At 42.1% G+C, this 16689-nt stretch overlaps 1 protein-coding gene across 7 annotated transcripts in view; it reads left to right on the top strand.

The window, feature by feature from the left end:
* LOC147626969 (mitogen-activated protein kinase kinase kinase 3-like) overlaps positions 1-16689 on the top strand; it is a 101192-nt gene that overhangs the window by 21315 nt on the left and 63188 nt on the right. For all 7 annotated transcript variants that reach the window (XM_086815532.1, XM_086815539.1, XM_086815533.1 and 4 more), the window contains one exon: positions 7422-7497. In XM_086815532.1, coding sequence (XP_086671658.1) covers positions 7422-7497 — 76 coding nt within the window. The remainder of the gene's footprint in view (positions 1-7421; positions 7498-16689) is intronic.

Below are 16689 nucleotides of genomic sequence, written 5' to 3'. Positions count from 1 at the left end.
AAAGTTTGTAATTAAGCCTTATGGAGTCTAGTTCTAAGCTAGTGATATTGAAGTGAGGGAATGGAGGAGGAGAAATCTAGCAAAGGGTTAATTGGGTTTAATGAAGAGAATTGAAAGCAGGAGGTAAAAGAAGAGAAGGGTACACAGTCTTTGGGTTCTAGACTATCAAGGTCAATAAGAGGATTGGATGGGGCATCAATGGAAGAGAAAGAGAGGGACGGTGGAGAAGTGTGACATGCAAACGAAAGTGTGATTTGATTACCACTAAGAAAAGAGAGATTAATGCTCATCCTACTTAGACTAGAGTTTCTACTCTTGCAGGGTTATTATTGTGTAGTCAGTCGTGCGGTGCACTTCTGATGGGTCTGTGCCTGGACCGGAGTTTCTACTCTTGCTTATTGTGTAGTCAGTCGTGGAGTGCACTTCTGATGGGTCTGTACTTGGACCAGAGTTTATACTCCGACGGTTCTGGTCCAGGCATAGACCCATCGGAAGTGCACCACACAACAAACTACGCAATAATAACCCAAGGCATCACAACGGTAGAAGTGGAAACTCTGGTCCAAGCATAGACCCAGCATCACACGACTGACTACACAATATTAACCCAAGGCATCACTTACATAGTGATAACCGCCACCCAAACCCTGCTAGATTAGGCCCGCTAATCCAAGGATTAGCTCCAGGTGCATAACACAAGTGTCACCAGTGATGGATCTGAGGAGGGTGTAAGCACATCTCCCTCCATGTCATCCAAGTGTAGGCATGGGACTAGCTCTTCTTCTACTAGCGGCTTAAACTTTGCTATCTCCAGTCTCCTCACCCTCCATGGTAAGGGATTCAAGAACTGGGATAGCCACAAACTTTAGCATGTGTTGGTCCTCTTACGAGTAATTCCTGTGCTTGCAGTGAGCCTAACACCACTGACATCAAATGCTTCTTCAGGATCCTCCAGCAGTGTACATTCCTTTCCTAGAGAAGTAATCTCCAAGGCCTTTTCCGGTCGTGGGAAGCTCTCTGGCATCCTCAAAAACTCCCTCCTCCTGAGCTTCAGCCTCTGGTGAACTCTCCACTTCTGTACCATGTGCCATTGTCTATAGGGTCCATAGTTGTTAGTGCTGCACCTCATGGCTGGAGCTCTCTTATGCTATGCCCAGTAGACATTGCGCTTCTCTTGCTGCCATTGGTATGCTTTGATTTCCGGTAGGAGCTCTTCCCATTCCATTTGATCTGGGCATGGTTCTGTTCATCTTCGTGAAATGATGCTGTTCGTCTATAATAAGCCTTTCCTGCTGATACTTTTCCCTTATGGAATCTGTGAAGAAAAATAATGACTTGCCTACCTAAGCTTGACCTAATTACATGAAAGACTCTTCTACATGCAAGCTAAAACTTGGGCTACAGGAAAACTTCAATGCAACCCTAAACCCTAATACTTGAATCGGGCTGTAAATGTTGGTTGCCCTGCAAAACCTAAAAAATCCAGATGTATGGAAAACAAACACACCTTGGATGACCTAACACAAAGCTTGCAGAAAGGATGACCTGATGTTTTGATGCCCCAATGTGACATGCAAGCGAAAAACACAAAATAGAGAAGAGGTAAGAGAGACCCTAAACTACTGTATATTGCCAAAACATAGCAGAAGCTAATCTGATTAACACTAAGAAAAGAGAGATTAATGCTAATCCTACTTGCAAACACACAATAAAGAAGAGGCAAAAGAGACCCTAAATGAGTTTCTAGATCCACAGTAAGATATGTCGTGATGGGGAGAAACAGAATTAGGGTTAGAGTTCATTCATGGGAGACATACACAGAGAAGCAAGGGAGAGAGAGAGAGAGTTGTGGGGATAAGTCAACTCATGAGACATGAGTGTGTGACTCCCCTATCACACATGTATATTGCACTAGTACACATAGTGCACTTAGTACATTAAAAGTACTAAGTGTACTATGTACTATAACTTATGGGCTTGTACACACTATAAGGGTGGGCATAACGCCTTTACCCCAACAACCTCCCACTTAAAGGCAAAGTGCCCTTAAGGAAAGGAAAAGAAAAAATCAGCATGTACATGATAATATACAAGGCCATATCAAGGCTGAAAATGGCCTCATCCAATGCCCATCAAGTGTCTGCAATGAGCAAACCGCTCCGGAGGCAAACTCTTCGTCAACAGATCAGCCGGGTTGTCATCCGTATGAATCTTAACAAGCTGAATTTGCTTGTTCTCTATCACCTCTCTGATGAAGTGATACTTCACATCCACATGCTTCGTCTTTGCATGAAAGATAGGGTTCTTTGCCAACTGAATGGCACTCTGACTGTCACAATGCAACAATGGAATATCCCCTGTATAACCCAAATCAACCACTAACCGAGATAGCCATAATGCCTCCTTGCAAGCCTCTGTGGCTGCAATATACTCGGCCTCTGTAGTAGATAAGGCAGTGCACTTCTGCATCCTGGATATCCATGACACAGCACCTCCTGTGAATGTAAATACATAACCGGTAGTAGACTTCCGGTTATCTGGATGACCGGCATAATCCGAATCCGTGTAACCATGCACTAATGCATCCTGTTTGCCAAAGCAAATGCACATATCCTGTGTGCCCTTCAGGTATCTCATGACACCTTTCACTGCTTCCCAATGCTTCTTGCCAGGGTTGGCCATGTATCTAGAAACCACTTCCACTGCAAATGCAATGTCCGGCCTAGTAGCAACCATGGCATACATGAGACTGCCACAAGCTGAAGCATACGGAATCTTGGCCATATCAGCCCTGTCACTATCCGACTGTGGGCTGTCCATAGCACTGAGTTTCACATATGGAGGCAAAGGAGTACTAGCTTTCTTCCCCCCGTCCATATTGAACCTCTGCAAGACTTTGCCAATGTATTCCTTCTGAGACAAATACAACACATGCTGATTTCTGTCCCGAAGTATCCGCATACCCAAGATGTGATTTGCATCACCCAAATCCTTCATATCAAAGGTTTCATGCAGCCTCTTCTTCAAGGCATCCATCTCTTTACGAGATTTCCTGGCAATCAACATATCATCAACATACAAAATGAGAATCAATAGACTGCCATCCAAAGCTTTCTTGGTGTACAAGCAGTGATCTATGTCACTTCTCCTGAATTTCTGTGATTTCATGAATGTATCAAATTTATGATACCATTCCCTTGGTGCCTGTTTGAGCCCATAAAGACTCTTTTTCAGCTTGCATACAAGCTTCTCCTTTCCACTCACTGCATAACCCTCTGGCTGCTGCATATATATCTCCTCATGGAGATCACCGTGAAGAAAAGCAGTCTTCACATCCATCTGAATCAAGTCCAGATCATCATGCGCAACCAAAGCCAACACAGCTCTAAGTGTGGTCATTTTGACCACTGGAGAGAAGATCTCATCAAAGTCCACACCATATTCCTGCTTGAAGCCCTTAGCCACTAACCTGGCTTTGTATCTTGGCTTTGCATCTGGTGCAACTTTGAGCCTGTAAACCCACTTGCATGGCAAAACCTTCTTGCCTGCAGGCAAATGCACCAACTTCCATGTTTCATTTTTATGCAGAGAATCCATCTCTGACTTCATGGCACGCTCCCATAGAGCTTTGTCTGCCCTCTGTAAAGCCTCCTTGTAACATGAGGGCTCCCCACAGTCAGTAAGCATCAAATAGTCAATTCCTGGAACAAACCTGTCAGGGGCTCTGGAGGGTCTAGTGGACCTCCGTACCCAATGACCATCATTTGCAGGTTGCTGTCCAGCCTGCATATCACCCATTGGTGGCTCCTGTTCCATGCCATAAGGCTGAAAAATCATGCCCGGTATCTCCTCTAACTGTGGTATATCCATAGGGATATCTTCTGCCATATCTGGCTGTCCATTTGGACCATTTTCAGCACCATTTAAGGGCTGGTTTTCCTGCTGTAATGGCTGATTTACAGCCCTTTGTTGTTGTCCATGATGTCCATCATCATCAAAGATGACTCTGCTAGGCTCCTGTTGCCTTGCAGGCTCCTTATACATGCATGTTTCATCAAAAATGACATCATTGCTGCGTATGATCTTTCTATTCATGGGATCCCAAAGTCTATACCCCATTTCACCTCTGTCACCATATCCTAGGAATATGCATTTGTGAGACTTGGGATCAAGTTTGGTGCGCATTTCCCTGCGTATGTGCACGTACGCAACGCAACCAAACACTCTCAAGTGCTTGTATGACGGAGGCTTCCCTGTCCATACTTCTTCTGGCACTTTCCCACCAAGCCTCGTGTTAGGTGACCTGTTTATAAGGTGAACGGCTGTCATAACAGCTTCAGCCCAAAAACCATGAGGTAATGCAGCATGTGACAACATAGAACGGACCTTCTCCTGAATGGTCCTGTTCATCCTCTCTGCTGTCCCGTTTTGTGGAGGATCATAAGGAGTAGAGAGCTCCGTCTTGATGCCTTTAGCATCACAAAAGTCCTGAAACTGTTTGGACATATACTCTCCACCATTGTCGGAACGCAAAGCCTTCAGTGTTTTGCCAGTTTGATTCTCAACAAGAGCAACAAACTTCTGAAACACTGAGAATGTATCACTCTTCAAACGAAGAGGATAGACCCACACCTTACGTGTGGCATCATCAATAAAAGACACAAAATATTTTGCCCCTCCCAAAGAAAGCTGAGGCATCTCACATACATCTGTATGCACAAGCTCTAACTGAGCATCTTTCTGTCCAAGAGCTTTCTTGTGGGGGCACTGTAGTTGCCTACCATATATACAATGCTCACAAAATTGAAAACTTGAAAACTTTAGAGAAGGCAAGTAACCCAAACGAGACAATTGCTCCATTCCTTTGACACTCATGTGTCCCAACCGGCTATGCCACATAGAGATTTCCGGCAGCTCGGTTGCATTTACATTAGCATGGTGACAAACACCTGCATGCATAAAGTAAAGAGTGTCCACCTTAGAGCCTCTGGCAACAACCAGTGAGCCCTTACTAATTTTCCACTTTCCACTGCCAAATGTGGTAACATAATCAGCATCATCAAGCTGTCCAGTAGAAAGCAGATTCTTCTTGATCTCAGGCACATGCTTGACATCATGGAGCATAAGCTGTGAGCCATCTGAAAATACAAGCCTCACATCACCTCTGCCAAGAATCTTGCATGCATGGTTATCACCCAAATAAACCACTCCTTCATTGCCAGCAGTATACCTGACAAATAAGTCTCTGCAACCTGTGACATGAAAGGAGGCACCTGAATCAATGATCCATGAGTGCATACCATGACCACCTGTAAGAAGTGAATGGGCATCAAGTGAAGAAGTAAATAGGACCTCATCCTCACTGCCACCTGCATGTGACACATTGATTTCTTCAATCTTGACTCCACTTTTGCCCTTTGGCTTTACATCTTTGGCTTCATCCTTGTCTTTGTCTTTTCCCTTTTCTTTTTGATCATTTTTCCATTTGTAGCATTGCTTTTTAATGTGTCCCTTTTTGCCACAATAATGGCATTCCAAATCCTTTTTGGAGCGAGACTTGCTCCTTCCCCTTTCTTGGCTTTTCCCCCTTTGCTGGGATCTCCCACGTGCATTCATTGCATTGGACTTTCCAACAGAGTTGTTTTTCCTGTTCATCTCTTCTTGAAGAAGAGCACCCTCAACATCTGCATATGACAGCATAGCATTCGAATTGCTAGTGGCTGTCCTGAATGTGTCCCAACTCTCTGGCAAAGTGCATAACAAAAAAGTGGCTTTGAACTCATCGTCCATTGCCAACTTTTGATTAATGACCTGGCTGACAATACCATTAAACTCATTTAGATGGGCTGTCATAGACGCCCCTTCCTTCATCTGAAGACCTATGAGTTTCTTCAACCAATACACTTTGCTTGAGGCACTTTGTTGGGCATACAAGTCCTGCAATCTCTGCCACATTCCCCAAGCTGTCTTCTCTTCACGAATGCTGAAAAGTAATGAGTCTGACACAGACAACATGATAGTAGATCTTGCCAGCTCATCCATATCTTCCCACTCTTCAGCTGTAAGAGAAGCGGGCATCACACCCCTTTCTTTGATAGGCTTGTGCTGCTTTTTCTGGAGCAACACATTGTAGCACTGGGTTTGCCAAATATCATAATTATGCGAGCCTTCAAGCTTCTTAATGTGAAGCAATGAAGAGCTCTCACCTGTGGTTGCCATAGCAATATGCAACCTTTAATGCCTGACTCCCTGCAAATGTGCAAACACTGCACCCAAGATGTGCAAACACTGCACCCAAAGCACACAAAGTGCTCACAAATGTTCTCCCAAGCTTTATCTCCCACTGCGGAAGCAAGAATGCAACTTTTCTCCCACTTTTTGTGATGAAAACACCAAAATCTGGTTGCTGCAGATTTTGGACAGCACCTTAAATGTGCTCTTTTGCCCTTCCAAAGTACTGTACAGCAGTACCAAGTGCTCACCAATGATGTACCAAACCTGTCCCGACAAGTACAGCAGCTGAAATTGAACCTTTTGGTCACTCAAATCAGTGTACAGCCATGCCAAAACTTGCACAAAGCTGTGCCAAATCTGTACCAGCAGGTACTTGTTGTACGGTAATACAAACGTAGAAGAGGGCCGCGATCTGATGACCCTTGATGTCGAAAGTGTTGTTCTTAGACTTGGCTGTCACCAACACTGCTTCTAGGATGAGTACAAATGACCCTTGATGTCGAAAGTGTTGTTCTTAGACTTGGCTGTCACCAACACTGCTTCTAGGATGAGTACAAATGACCCTTGACCTCCCTTTATATAGGTTTCTAATAGTAGGTTGTATGCTGTGCATAGGAAAGCTAAATTGTGTGGGTGAGTGTGTTAAGAAAAGAAGGTGACGGGGTATGTGTCGTGTGTGTGTGTGCGCATGGGAAAGTAGCTAAATTGTGTGGGTGACGGGGTATGTGTTGTGCACACATAGGAAAGCTAAATTGTGTGGGTGAGTGTGTTAAGACAAGAAGGTGGTGGGGTATGTGTCGTGTGTATGCGTGCATAGAAAAGCTAAATTGTGTAGGTGAGTGTGTTAAGAAAAGAAGGTGATGGGGTATGTGTCATGTGTGTGCACGCATGGGAAAGTAGCTGTCCTTCAGGGATGCTCTTAAGTTTGAGAAAATGTGTTATATCTCAGTCACAAAAAAGAGGAAGCATCAGTATATTTTTTTGCTGTAGTTTTCCATAATGTGTAAAAACAAATTTTGGAGGGCTAAGTGTGAATGGAATGAAGAAGCATGCACCACCTTTGCTTGCTCTCTGCTCTCTAAGGATGCTGTTTTCTAGGATGGAAAGCTATGTCTATTTTCAAATATTGTTTGTATTTAGATCATTTATTTGTACAATTTCTTTTGTGTACATGTTATGCTGTCCAGGGACATCAAGTGTGCGAACATCCTAGTCGACCAAGATGGATCAGTGAAATTGGCCGATTTTGGCTTGGCCAAATATGTATGTTGCAAAACTCTTGAGGACTTTGTTTTTCGGTAGCCAACAGATAAAACATTAAAGATCATTTGATACACACACACACACACACACACACACACACACACACATATATATATATATATATATATATATATATATATATATAGAGAGAGAGAGAGAGAGAGAGAGAGAGAGAGAGAGAGAAATGATATGAAATGTTATATTAACGTCTTCAAAAGGCCAAAGTGACCTATGAGACCAAAGTTACAACCATGTGACATCTGATACACTATCTGGAAAAGAAAAGAAAGAACTGAAGGTAAGTATCTAGCCCTACAATACATCAGTAGGGAGCATCCGGAAGTAGCAACTAGGGAGAGTGGGAAGCTAATGCTACTAGTCAAAATGGGGTACACGAGTACATGGATACATGAATACATGAATACATGAATATGGGGGAGTACAAAAGTGACAGTGAGTACAACAGTATATGGCTGGAGTGGAGAGAGAGAGAGAGAGATATTTATATATATTATAGACACACACACACACGCGCGCGCACACACACACATTTTTTTTGGTGAAAGCATTGTTCTGATTATTAATTAAATGTACAAAGGAGTGTGTCTCACTGCAAAGACACACACTACTCAGAAACAATGATAAAACACCTCTAACTGATTGTAAGGAAGCTCTCCAATGAAAATATGCAAGGAGGAAGAGAGCTTGAGCTCTTCCAAGCACACACACACTCACACAAACCCTAGAAGAGAATACACAAGATGATAGGCTGAAATTTGTTTTTCTTCTTCACAACAAAAAGTTTCTACCAAAAGATAAGTGAAATACAACATAAGTACTAAAGTACTATGTACATGCGGTCCATAATGTGAACACGCTAAGTGAGTGAGCTGGCAAGATAAGTATGCCATAACTCTGTGGCGGACTAGTAGCTAGTGTAGTCCAGCTCCAGAATCATTGGCGAAGATCTATCATGTCAGCATCCTACTAAATACGCCAATAATGTAAGTAGCGGAAACAATCACCCAGGCATATCATAAGTGTCAGTTGGACATCTCAACACTCCCCTCAAGCTCTCAACTCCATCTCTAGGACTCCAAGCATAGTCCGGAATCTGCGAAGCTTCTTTGCTCCCATGGCTTTCATGAAAATATGAGCTACCTGCTCCTCTGTTCTAATATACATGAGATCAATGTCTCCTAGTAAGACCCTCTCTCTCATGAAGTGATAGTGGATCTCTATGTGTTTAGTCCACGCATGAAAAATCGGGTTTCTCACCAACTGTATATTACTGATATTGTCACAATAGCTGACAACCTGTCTGTCAACATGCAGCCCCAAATCACTAAGTAGCTTGCGCAACCAAGCTACTTCACATGCTGCCATTGCAGCACCCCTATACTCTGCCTTTGTACTCGACAAGGCAACTGTTGGCTGCTTCTTGCTGCTCCATGTCACAGCACCACTTCCAAAAGAGAATATAAATCCACTGGTAGATCTCCTATCTGCGGTACTACCAGCCTAATCTGCATTGGTGTATCCAAACACCTGCAACTCTGTTCCAGCCTCATAAAAGAGACCATAGTCTCTTGTAGAGACTTCACATAGCGCAATGTGCGCCTCACACCATCCAAATGTGGCTTCCGAGGAACCTGCTCTGCAATCCAACTGTATAGTTCAAATCTGGCCTAGTGATCGTCATGTAAATCAAGCTACTCGCTATCTTCCTATACGTAGTGGGGTTCTCCAAAATCTCACCTGCTGCAACTGCACTCAACTTGCCATACATACATACATACATACATACATACACACATATATATATATATATATATATATATATATATATATATATATATATATATATACCTAGATGAATCAAGGAACATGCCCAAATTCACCTTTTAGGAACGTGCATGTTATATACTCCATTATGCATAGTATGGACTAGATACTACAACATCCCCACTAACGTCATCAGTGCCCAATAGTGGGTGTAGAACTCTGTATCAAGATATGCTCTCACACACGCACTCCACACACACACACACACACATAAGAGCATATATTCACACAAAGCCGTTCGTACTGAGTTTCTATCAAACTTCCGGAGATGCAGGGCAGACTCAGTCATAATAAAGCCTAGCACTAAGGGAAGTAGCAAATAGAAAGAATTAGTACAGCAAATAAGTAGTCGATAAGGCAAATGCACTGCTAAAGATAGAAAGAATAAGCACAATATCAACTAGTCGCAACTCGGACGAAAAGTTCACAATGTGAAATTTGCATGTCCACTAATACGGCTTAATTATATACCTAGATGAATCCAGGAACATGCCCAAATTCACCTTTTAGGAACGTGCATGTTATATACTCATGGTAGTCAACCCACAAGACTATATAACTATCAACTCTATTATGCATAGTATGGCCTAGATACTATGACAACATCGCCACTAACGTCATCAGTACCCAATAGTGGGTGTAGAACTCTGTATCAAGATGTGCTCCCACACATGCACTCCACACACACACACACACACACACACACACACACACACACACAAGAGCATATATTCACACAAAGCCCTTCGTACTGAGTTTCTGTCAAACCTTTGGAGATGTAGGGCGGCAGACTCAACCATAATGAAGCCTAGCACTAAGGGATGTAGCAAATAGAAAGAATTAGTACAACAAATAAGTAGTTGATAGGGAAAATGCACCGCTAAAGATAGAAAGAATAGGCACAATATCAACTGGCCGCAACTCGGGCGAAAACTTCATAATGTGAAATCTCCATGTCCGCTAATACGGCTTAATTATATATCTAGATGAATCCAAGAACATGCCCAAATTCACCTTTTAGGAACGTGCATGTTATATGCTCATGGTAGTCAATCCACAAGACTATATAACTATCAACTCCATTATGCATAGTATGGACTAGACACTACGACATCCCCACTAACGTCATCAGTGCAAAATATTGTGTGTAGAGATCTGTATCAAGATATGCTCTCACACACGCACACCACACACACGCGCGCGCACACGCGCGCGCGCACACACACACACACACACACACACACACACACACACACACATAAGAGCATATATTCACACAAAGCCCTTCGTACTGAGTTTCTATCAAACCTCCGGAGATGCAGGGGAGACTCAGCCATAATGAAGCCTAGCATCTAAGGGAAGTAGCAAATAGAACGAATAAGTACAGCAAATAAGTAGTTGATAGGGCAAATGCACCGCTAAAGAATAAGCACAATATCAACTGCCTGCAACTCGGACGAAAACTTCACAATGTGAAATCTGCATGTCCACTAATACGGCTTAATTATATACCTAGATGAATCCAGGAACATTCCCAAATTCACCTTTTAGGAACGTGCATGTTATATACACATGATAGTCAACCCACAAGACTATATAACTATCAACTCCATTATGCATAGTATGGACTAGATACTACGACATCGCCACTAACGTCATCAGTGTCCAATAGTAGGTGTAGAACTCTGTATCAAGATATGCTCTCACACACGCACTCCACACACACACACACACACACACACACACACACACACACACACACAAGAGCAGATATTCACACAAAGCCCTTCGTACTCAGTTTTTGTCAAACCTCCGGAGATGCAGGGCAGACTCAGCCATAATGAAGCCTAGCACTAAGGGAAGTAGCAAATAGAAAGAATTAGTACAACAAATAAGTAGTTGATAGGGCAAATGCACCGCTAAAGATAGAAAGAATAAGCACAATATCAACTGGCGGCAACTCGGACGAAAACTTCACAATGTGAAATCTGCATGTTTGCTAATACGGCTTAATTATATACCTAGATGAATCCTGGAACATGCCCAAATTCACCTTTTAGGAACGTGCATGTTATATACTTATGGTAGTCAACCCACAAGACTATATAACTATCAACTCCATTATGCATAGTATGGACTAGATACTACGACATCCCCACTAACGTCATCAGTGCCCAATAGTGGGTGTAGAGCTCTGTATCAAGATATGCTCACACACACACACACACACACACACACACACCCACACACAAGAGCATATATTCACACAAAGCCCTTCATATTGAGTTTTTGTCAAACCTCCAGAGATGCAGGGCAGATTCAGCCATAATGAAGCCTAGCACTAAGGGAAGTAGCAAATAGAAAGAATTAGTACAGCAAATAAGTAGTTGATAGGGCAAATGCTTCGCTAAAGATAGAAAGAATAAGCACAATATCAACTGGCCGCAACTCGGACAAAAACTTCACGATGTGAAGTCTGCATGTCCACTAATACGGCTTAATTATATACCTAGATGAATCAAGGAACATGCCCAAATTCACCTTTTAGGAACGTGCATGTTATATACTCATGGTAGTCAACCCACAAGACTATATAGCTATCAACTCCATTATGCATAGTATGGACTAGATACTACGACATCGTCACTAACGTCATCATTGCCTAATAGTGGGTGTAGAACTCTCTATCAGGATATGCTCTCACACACGCACTCCACACACACACACACACACATAAGAGCATATATTCACACAAAGCCCTTCGTACTGAGTTTTTGTCAAACCTCCGGAGATGCAGAAACTCAACCATAATGAAGCCTAGCACTAAGGGAAGTAGCAAATAGAAAGAATAAGTACAGCAAATAAGTAGTTGATAGGGCAAATGCACCGTTAAAGATAGAAAGAATAAGCACAATATGAACTGGCCGCAACTCGGACGAAAACTTCACAATGTGAAATCTGCATGTCCGCTAATATGGCTTAATTATATACCTAGATGAATCAAGGAACATGCCCAAATTTACCTTTTAGGAACGTGCATGTTATATACTCATGGTAGTGAACCCACAAGACTAAAAAATTATCAACTCCATTATGCATAGAATCGACTAGATACTACGATATCTCCACTAACGTCATCATTGCCGAATAGTGGGTGTAGAACTCTGTATCAAGATATATACTCATGGTAGTGAACCCACAAGACTAAAAAATTATCAACTCCATTATGCATAGAATCGACTAGATACTACGATATCTCCACTAACGTCATCATTGCCGAATAGTGGGTGTAGAACTCTGTATCAAGATATGCTCTCACACACGCACTCCACACACACACACACACACATAAGAGCATATATTCACACAAAGCCCTTCATACTAAGTTTCTGTCAAACCTCCGAAGATGCAGGGCAGACTCAGCCATAATGAAGCCTAGTACTAAAGGAAGTAGCAAATAGAAAGAATTAGTACAACAAATAAGTAGTTGATAGGGCAAATGCACCGCTAAAGATAGAAAGAATAAGCACAATATCAACTGGCCGCAACTTGGACGAAAGCTTCACAATGTGAAATCTGCATGTCCACTAATACGGCTTAATTATATACCTAGATAAATTCAGGAACATGCCCAAATTCACCTTTTAGGAACGTGCATGTTAGATACTCATGGTAGTCTACCCACAAGACTATATAACTATCAACTCCATTATGCATAGTATGGACTAGATACTATGACATCCCCACTAACGTCATCACTGCCCAATAGTGGGTGTAGAACTTTGTATCAAGATATGCTCTCACACACGCACTCCACACACACACACACACATAAGAGCATATATTCACACAAAGCCCTTCGTACTGAGTTTCTGTCAAACCTCTGGAGATGCAAGGCAGACTCAGCCATAATGAAGCCTAGCACTAAGGGAAGTAGCAAATAGAAAGAATTAGTACAACAAATAAGTAGTTGATAGGGCAAATGCACCGCTAAAGATAGAAAGAATAAGCACAATATCAACTTGTGGCAACTTGGACGAAAACTTCACAATGTGAAATCTGCATGTCTGCTAATATGGCTTAATTATATACCTAGATGAATCCAAGAATATGCGCAAATTCACCTTTTAGGAATGTACATGTTATATACTTATGGTAGTCAATCCACAAGACTATATAACTATCAACTCCATTATGCATAGTATGGAGACTAGATACTACGACATCTCCATTAACGTCATCCTAATAGTGGGTGTAGAACTCTCTATCAAGATATGCTCTCACACACGCACTCCACACACACACACACACACATAAGAGCATATATTCACACAAAGCCCTTCATACTGAGTTTCTGTCAAACCTCCGGAGATGCAGGGCAGACTCAGCCATAATGAAGCCTAGCACTAAGGGAAGTAGCAAATAGAAAGAATTAGTACAACAAATAAGTAGTTGATAGGGCAAATGCACCGCTAAAGATAAAAAGAATAAGCACAATATGAACTTGCCGCAACTCGGACGAAAACTTCACAATGTGAAATCTGCATGTCCGCTAATACGGCTTAATTTTATACCTAGATGAATCCAGGAACATGCCCAAATTCACCTTTTAGGAATGTGCATGTGATATACTCATGGTAGTCAACCCACAAGACTATAAAATTATCAACTCTATTATGCATAGTATGGACTAGATACTACGACATCCCCACTAACGTCATTATTGCCCAATAGTGGGTGTAGAACTCTGTATCAAGATATGCTCTCACACATGCACTCCACACACACACACACACATAAGACAAAGCCCTTCGTAGTGAGTTTCTGTCAAACCTCCGGAGATGCAGGGCAGACTCAGCCATAATGAAGCCTAGCACTAAAGGAAGTAGCAAATAGAAAGAATTAGTACAACAAATAAGTAGTTGATAGGGCAAATGCACCGCTAAAGATAGAAAGAATAAGCACAATATCAACTGGCCGCAACTTGGACGAAAGCTTCACAATGTGAAATCTGCATGTCCACTAATATGGCTAAATTATATACCTAGATGAATCTAGGAACATGCCCAAATTCACCTTTTAGGAACGTGCATGTTATATACTCATGGTAGTCAACCCACAAGACTATATAACTATCAACTCCATCATGCATAGTATGGACTAGATACTACGACATCGCCACTAACGTCATCAGTGCCCAATAGTGGGTGTAGAACTCTGTATCAAGATATGCTCTCACACACGCACTCCACACACACACACACACACACACAAGAGCATATATTCACACAAAGCCCTTCGTACTGAGTTTCTATCAAACCTCCGCAGATGCAAGTACCGGATTGAAACCTACCATGTATGAAATCCGTTAGCAAGTACCGACACACACACACACAGACTTTTTTTTAGTGAAACCATTGTCTCATTAAGAAAGAAGCGAACATACATTCATAGTTGTCCCATATGAGGATAGCTACTACTCTGATCAGAAACAGTGGAGAACACTTCTAATTGTTGAAAGTGTTCTACGATTTGATGAGAATCTCAGAGGGACTGGAAAAGAGCTCTCCGGAAATAAACAAACAACCGGATAGATTCTCTAGAGAAGAAGAGCAACTGATTCTGAGCATGATAGATATTCTACAAAGCCCAGAATCTGGTCAAGGAAGTTTGTATAGTCTGTATAGGGGAGGAGAAAGGAAGTCTGTATAGTCTGGTAGGGGAGGAGAAAGGTGCTAAAATATAAGCATAAGCATGTCCCCGTGGTGTGAACATACTCATACATTATTAGCGGACATGCAGATTTCACATTGTCAAGTTTTCGTCCGAGTTGCGGCCAGTTGATATTGTGCTTATTCTTTCTATCTTTAGCGGTGCATTTGCCCTATCAACTACTTATTTGTTGTACTAATTCTTTCTATTTGCTACTTCCCTTAGTGCTAGGCTTCATTATGGCTGAGTCTGCCTTGCATCTCCAGAGGTTTGACAGAAACTCAGTACGAAGGGCTTTGTGTGAATATATGCTCTTATGTGTGTGTGTGTGTGTGGAGTGCGTGTGTGAGAGCATATCTTGATACAAAGTTCTACACCCACTATTGGGCACTGATGACGTTAGTGGGGATGTCGTAGTATCTAGTCCATACTATGCATAATGGAGTTGATAGTTATATAGTCTTGTGGGTTGACTACCATGAGTATATAACATGCACGTTCCTAAAAGGTGAATTTGGGCATGTTCTTGGATTCATCTAGGTATATATTTAAGCCGTATTAGCAGACATGCAGATTTCACATTGTGAAGTTTCCATCGAGTTGCCGCCAGTTGATATTGTGCTTACTCTTTCTATCTTTAGCTGTGCATTTGCCCTATCAACTACTTATTTGTTGTACTAATTCTTTCTATTTGCTACTTCCCTTAGTGCTAGGCTTCATTATGGTTGAGTCTGCCAAAGGGTGTGTGGTCCCTCGTGAAGGAAACAAGGGAACTCAACCACGATGATAAAGATGACATCCACAATGATGAGAAGGCGCAATCCATCATTGCATTGCATCTCACAAAGGACCTCATCCACCATGTGTCAGACCTCACCACTGCCAAACAAATGTGGGAGGAGCTTGACAAGCTTTACGGAGCTCGAGGTAAAAATTCTATAATTGCTCTTAAGATTTCTTAAAATGCAATCGGGTGAATCATTGGGCTCTCACATTTCAAATCTCAAAAGTATTATGGCCCAACTCACATCAATCAACTGCAAGGTTGATGATGACGATGTCATAGCCGTGCTTTTGAAGAGCATGCCGCCAGAATATGAGCTTTTGTTACTACTTTGAAGAACTTACCCGCACCCACTCTCGAAGGGTGCATCTCCGCTCTTCTTGAGGAAGGAACCAAGGCAAAAGACAAGGCTTCTACATCTACAAGCACTTCTTCAGCGCTCTCTATGACCACCAAGAATGTCCTAAAATGTACCTTTTGTAAGAAGAAGGGGCATAGTGAATCTAGGTGTTTCAAGAAAGACCCAAATAAGAAGAAGTGTGGCAAGTGTGTTGAGCAAGGCCACCTCTCAAGGGAATGCATGGATGGAAGAAGAGAAGAGAGCAACATAGTCTCTTTTACCACACATCTATCTGATAATCTCTTGTAATTTTTTCGTTGTTTCATGTAAACTCCTATGATCATAACTAGTTGTAAAAATGACTATCATTATAAAGGCAATATTGTGGATGTTTATTAAATGAAGAGTATCTAAATCCAATGCTACTCATGCATTGAGGGTGGGCGTTAAAATATAAGCATAAGCACGTCCCCGTGGTGTGAACATGCTCTTATTGTCATGTGCACAGCGT

The sequence above is a fragment of the Cibotium barometz genome, chromosome 21, assembly GCF_041138505.1.
Source record: "Cibotium barometz isolate CiBa-2024 chromosome 21, ASM4113850v1, whole genome shotgun sequence".
In the NCBI taxonomy this organism is placed as follows: domain Eukaryota; kingdom Viridiplantae; phylum Streptophyta; class Polypodiopsida; order Cyatheales; family Cibotiaceae; genus Cibotium; species Cibotium barometz.
Note: the sequence above shows the minus strand (reverse complement) of the source record. Positions and strands in the feature narration are given on the sequence as shown.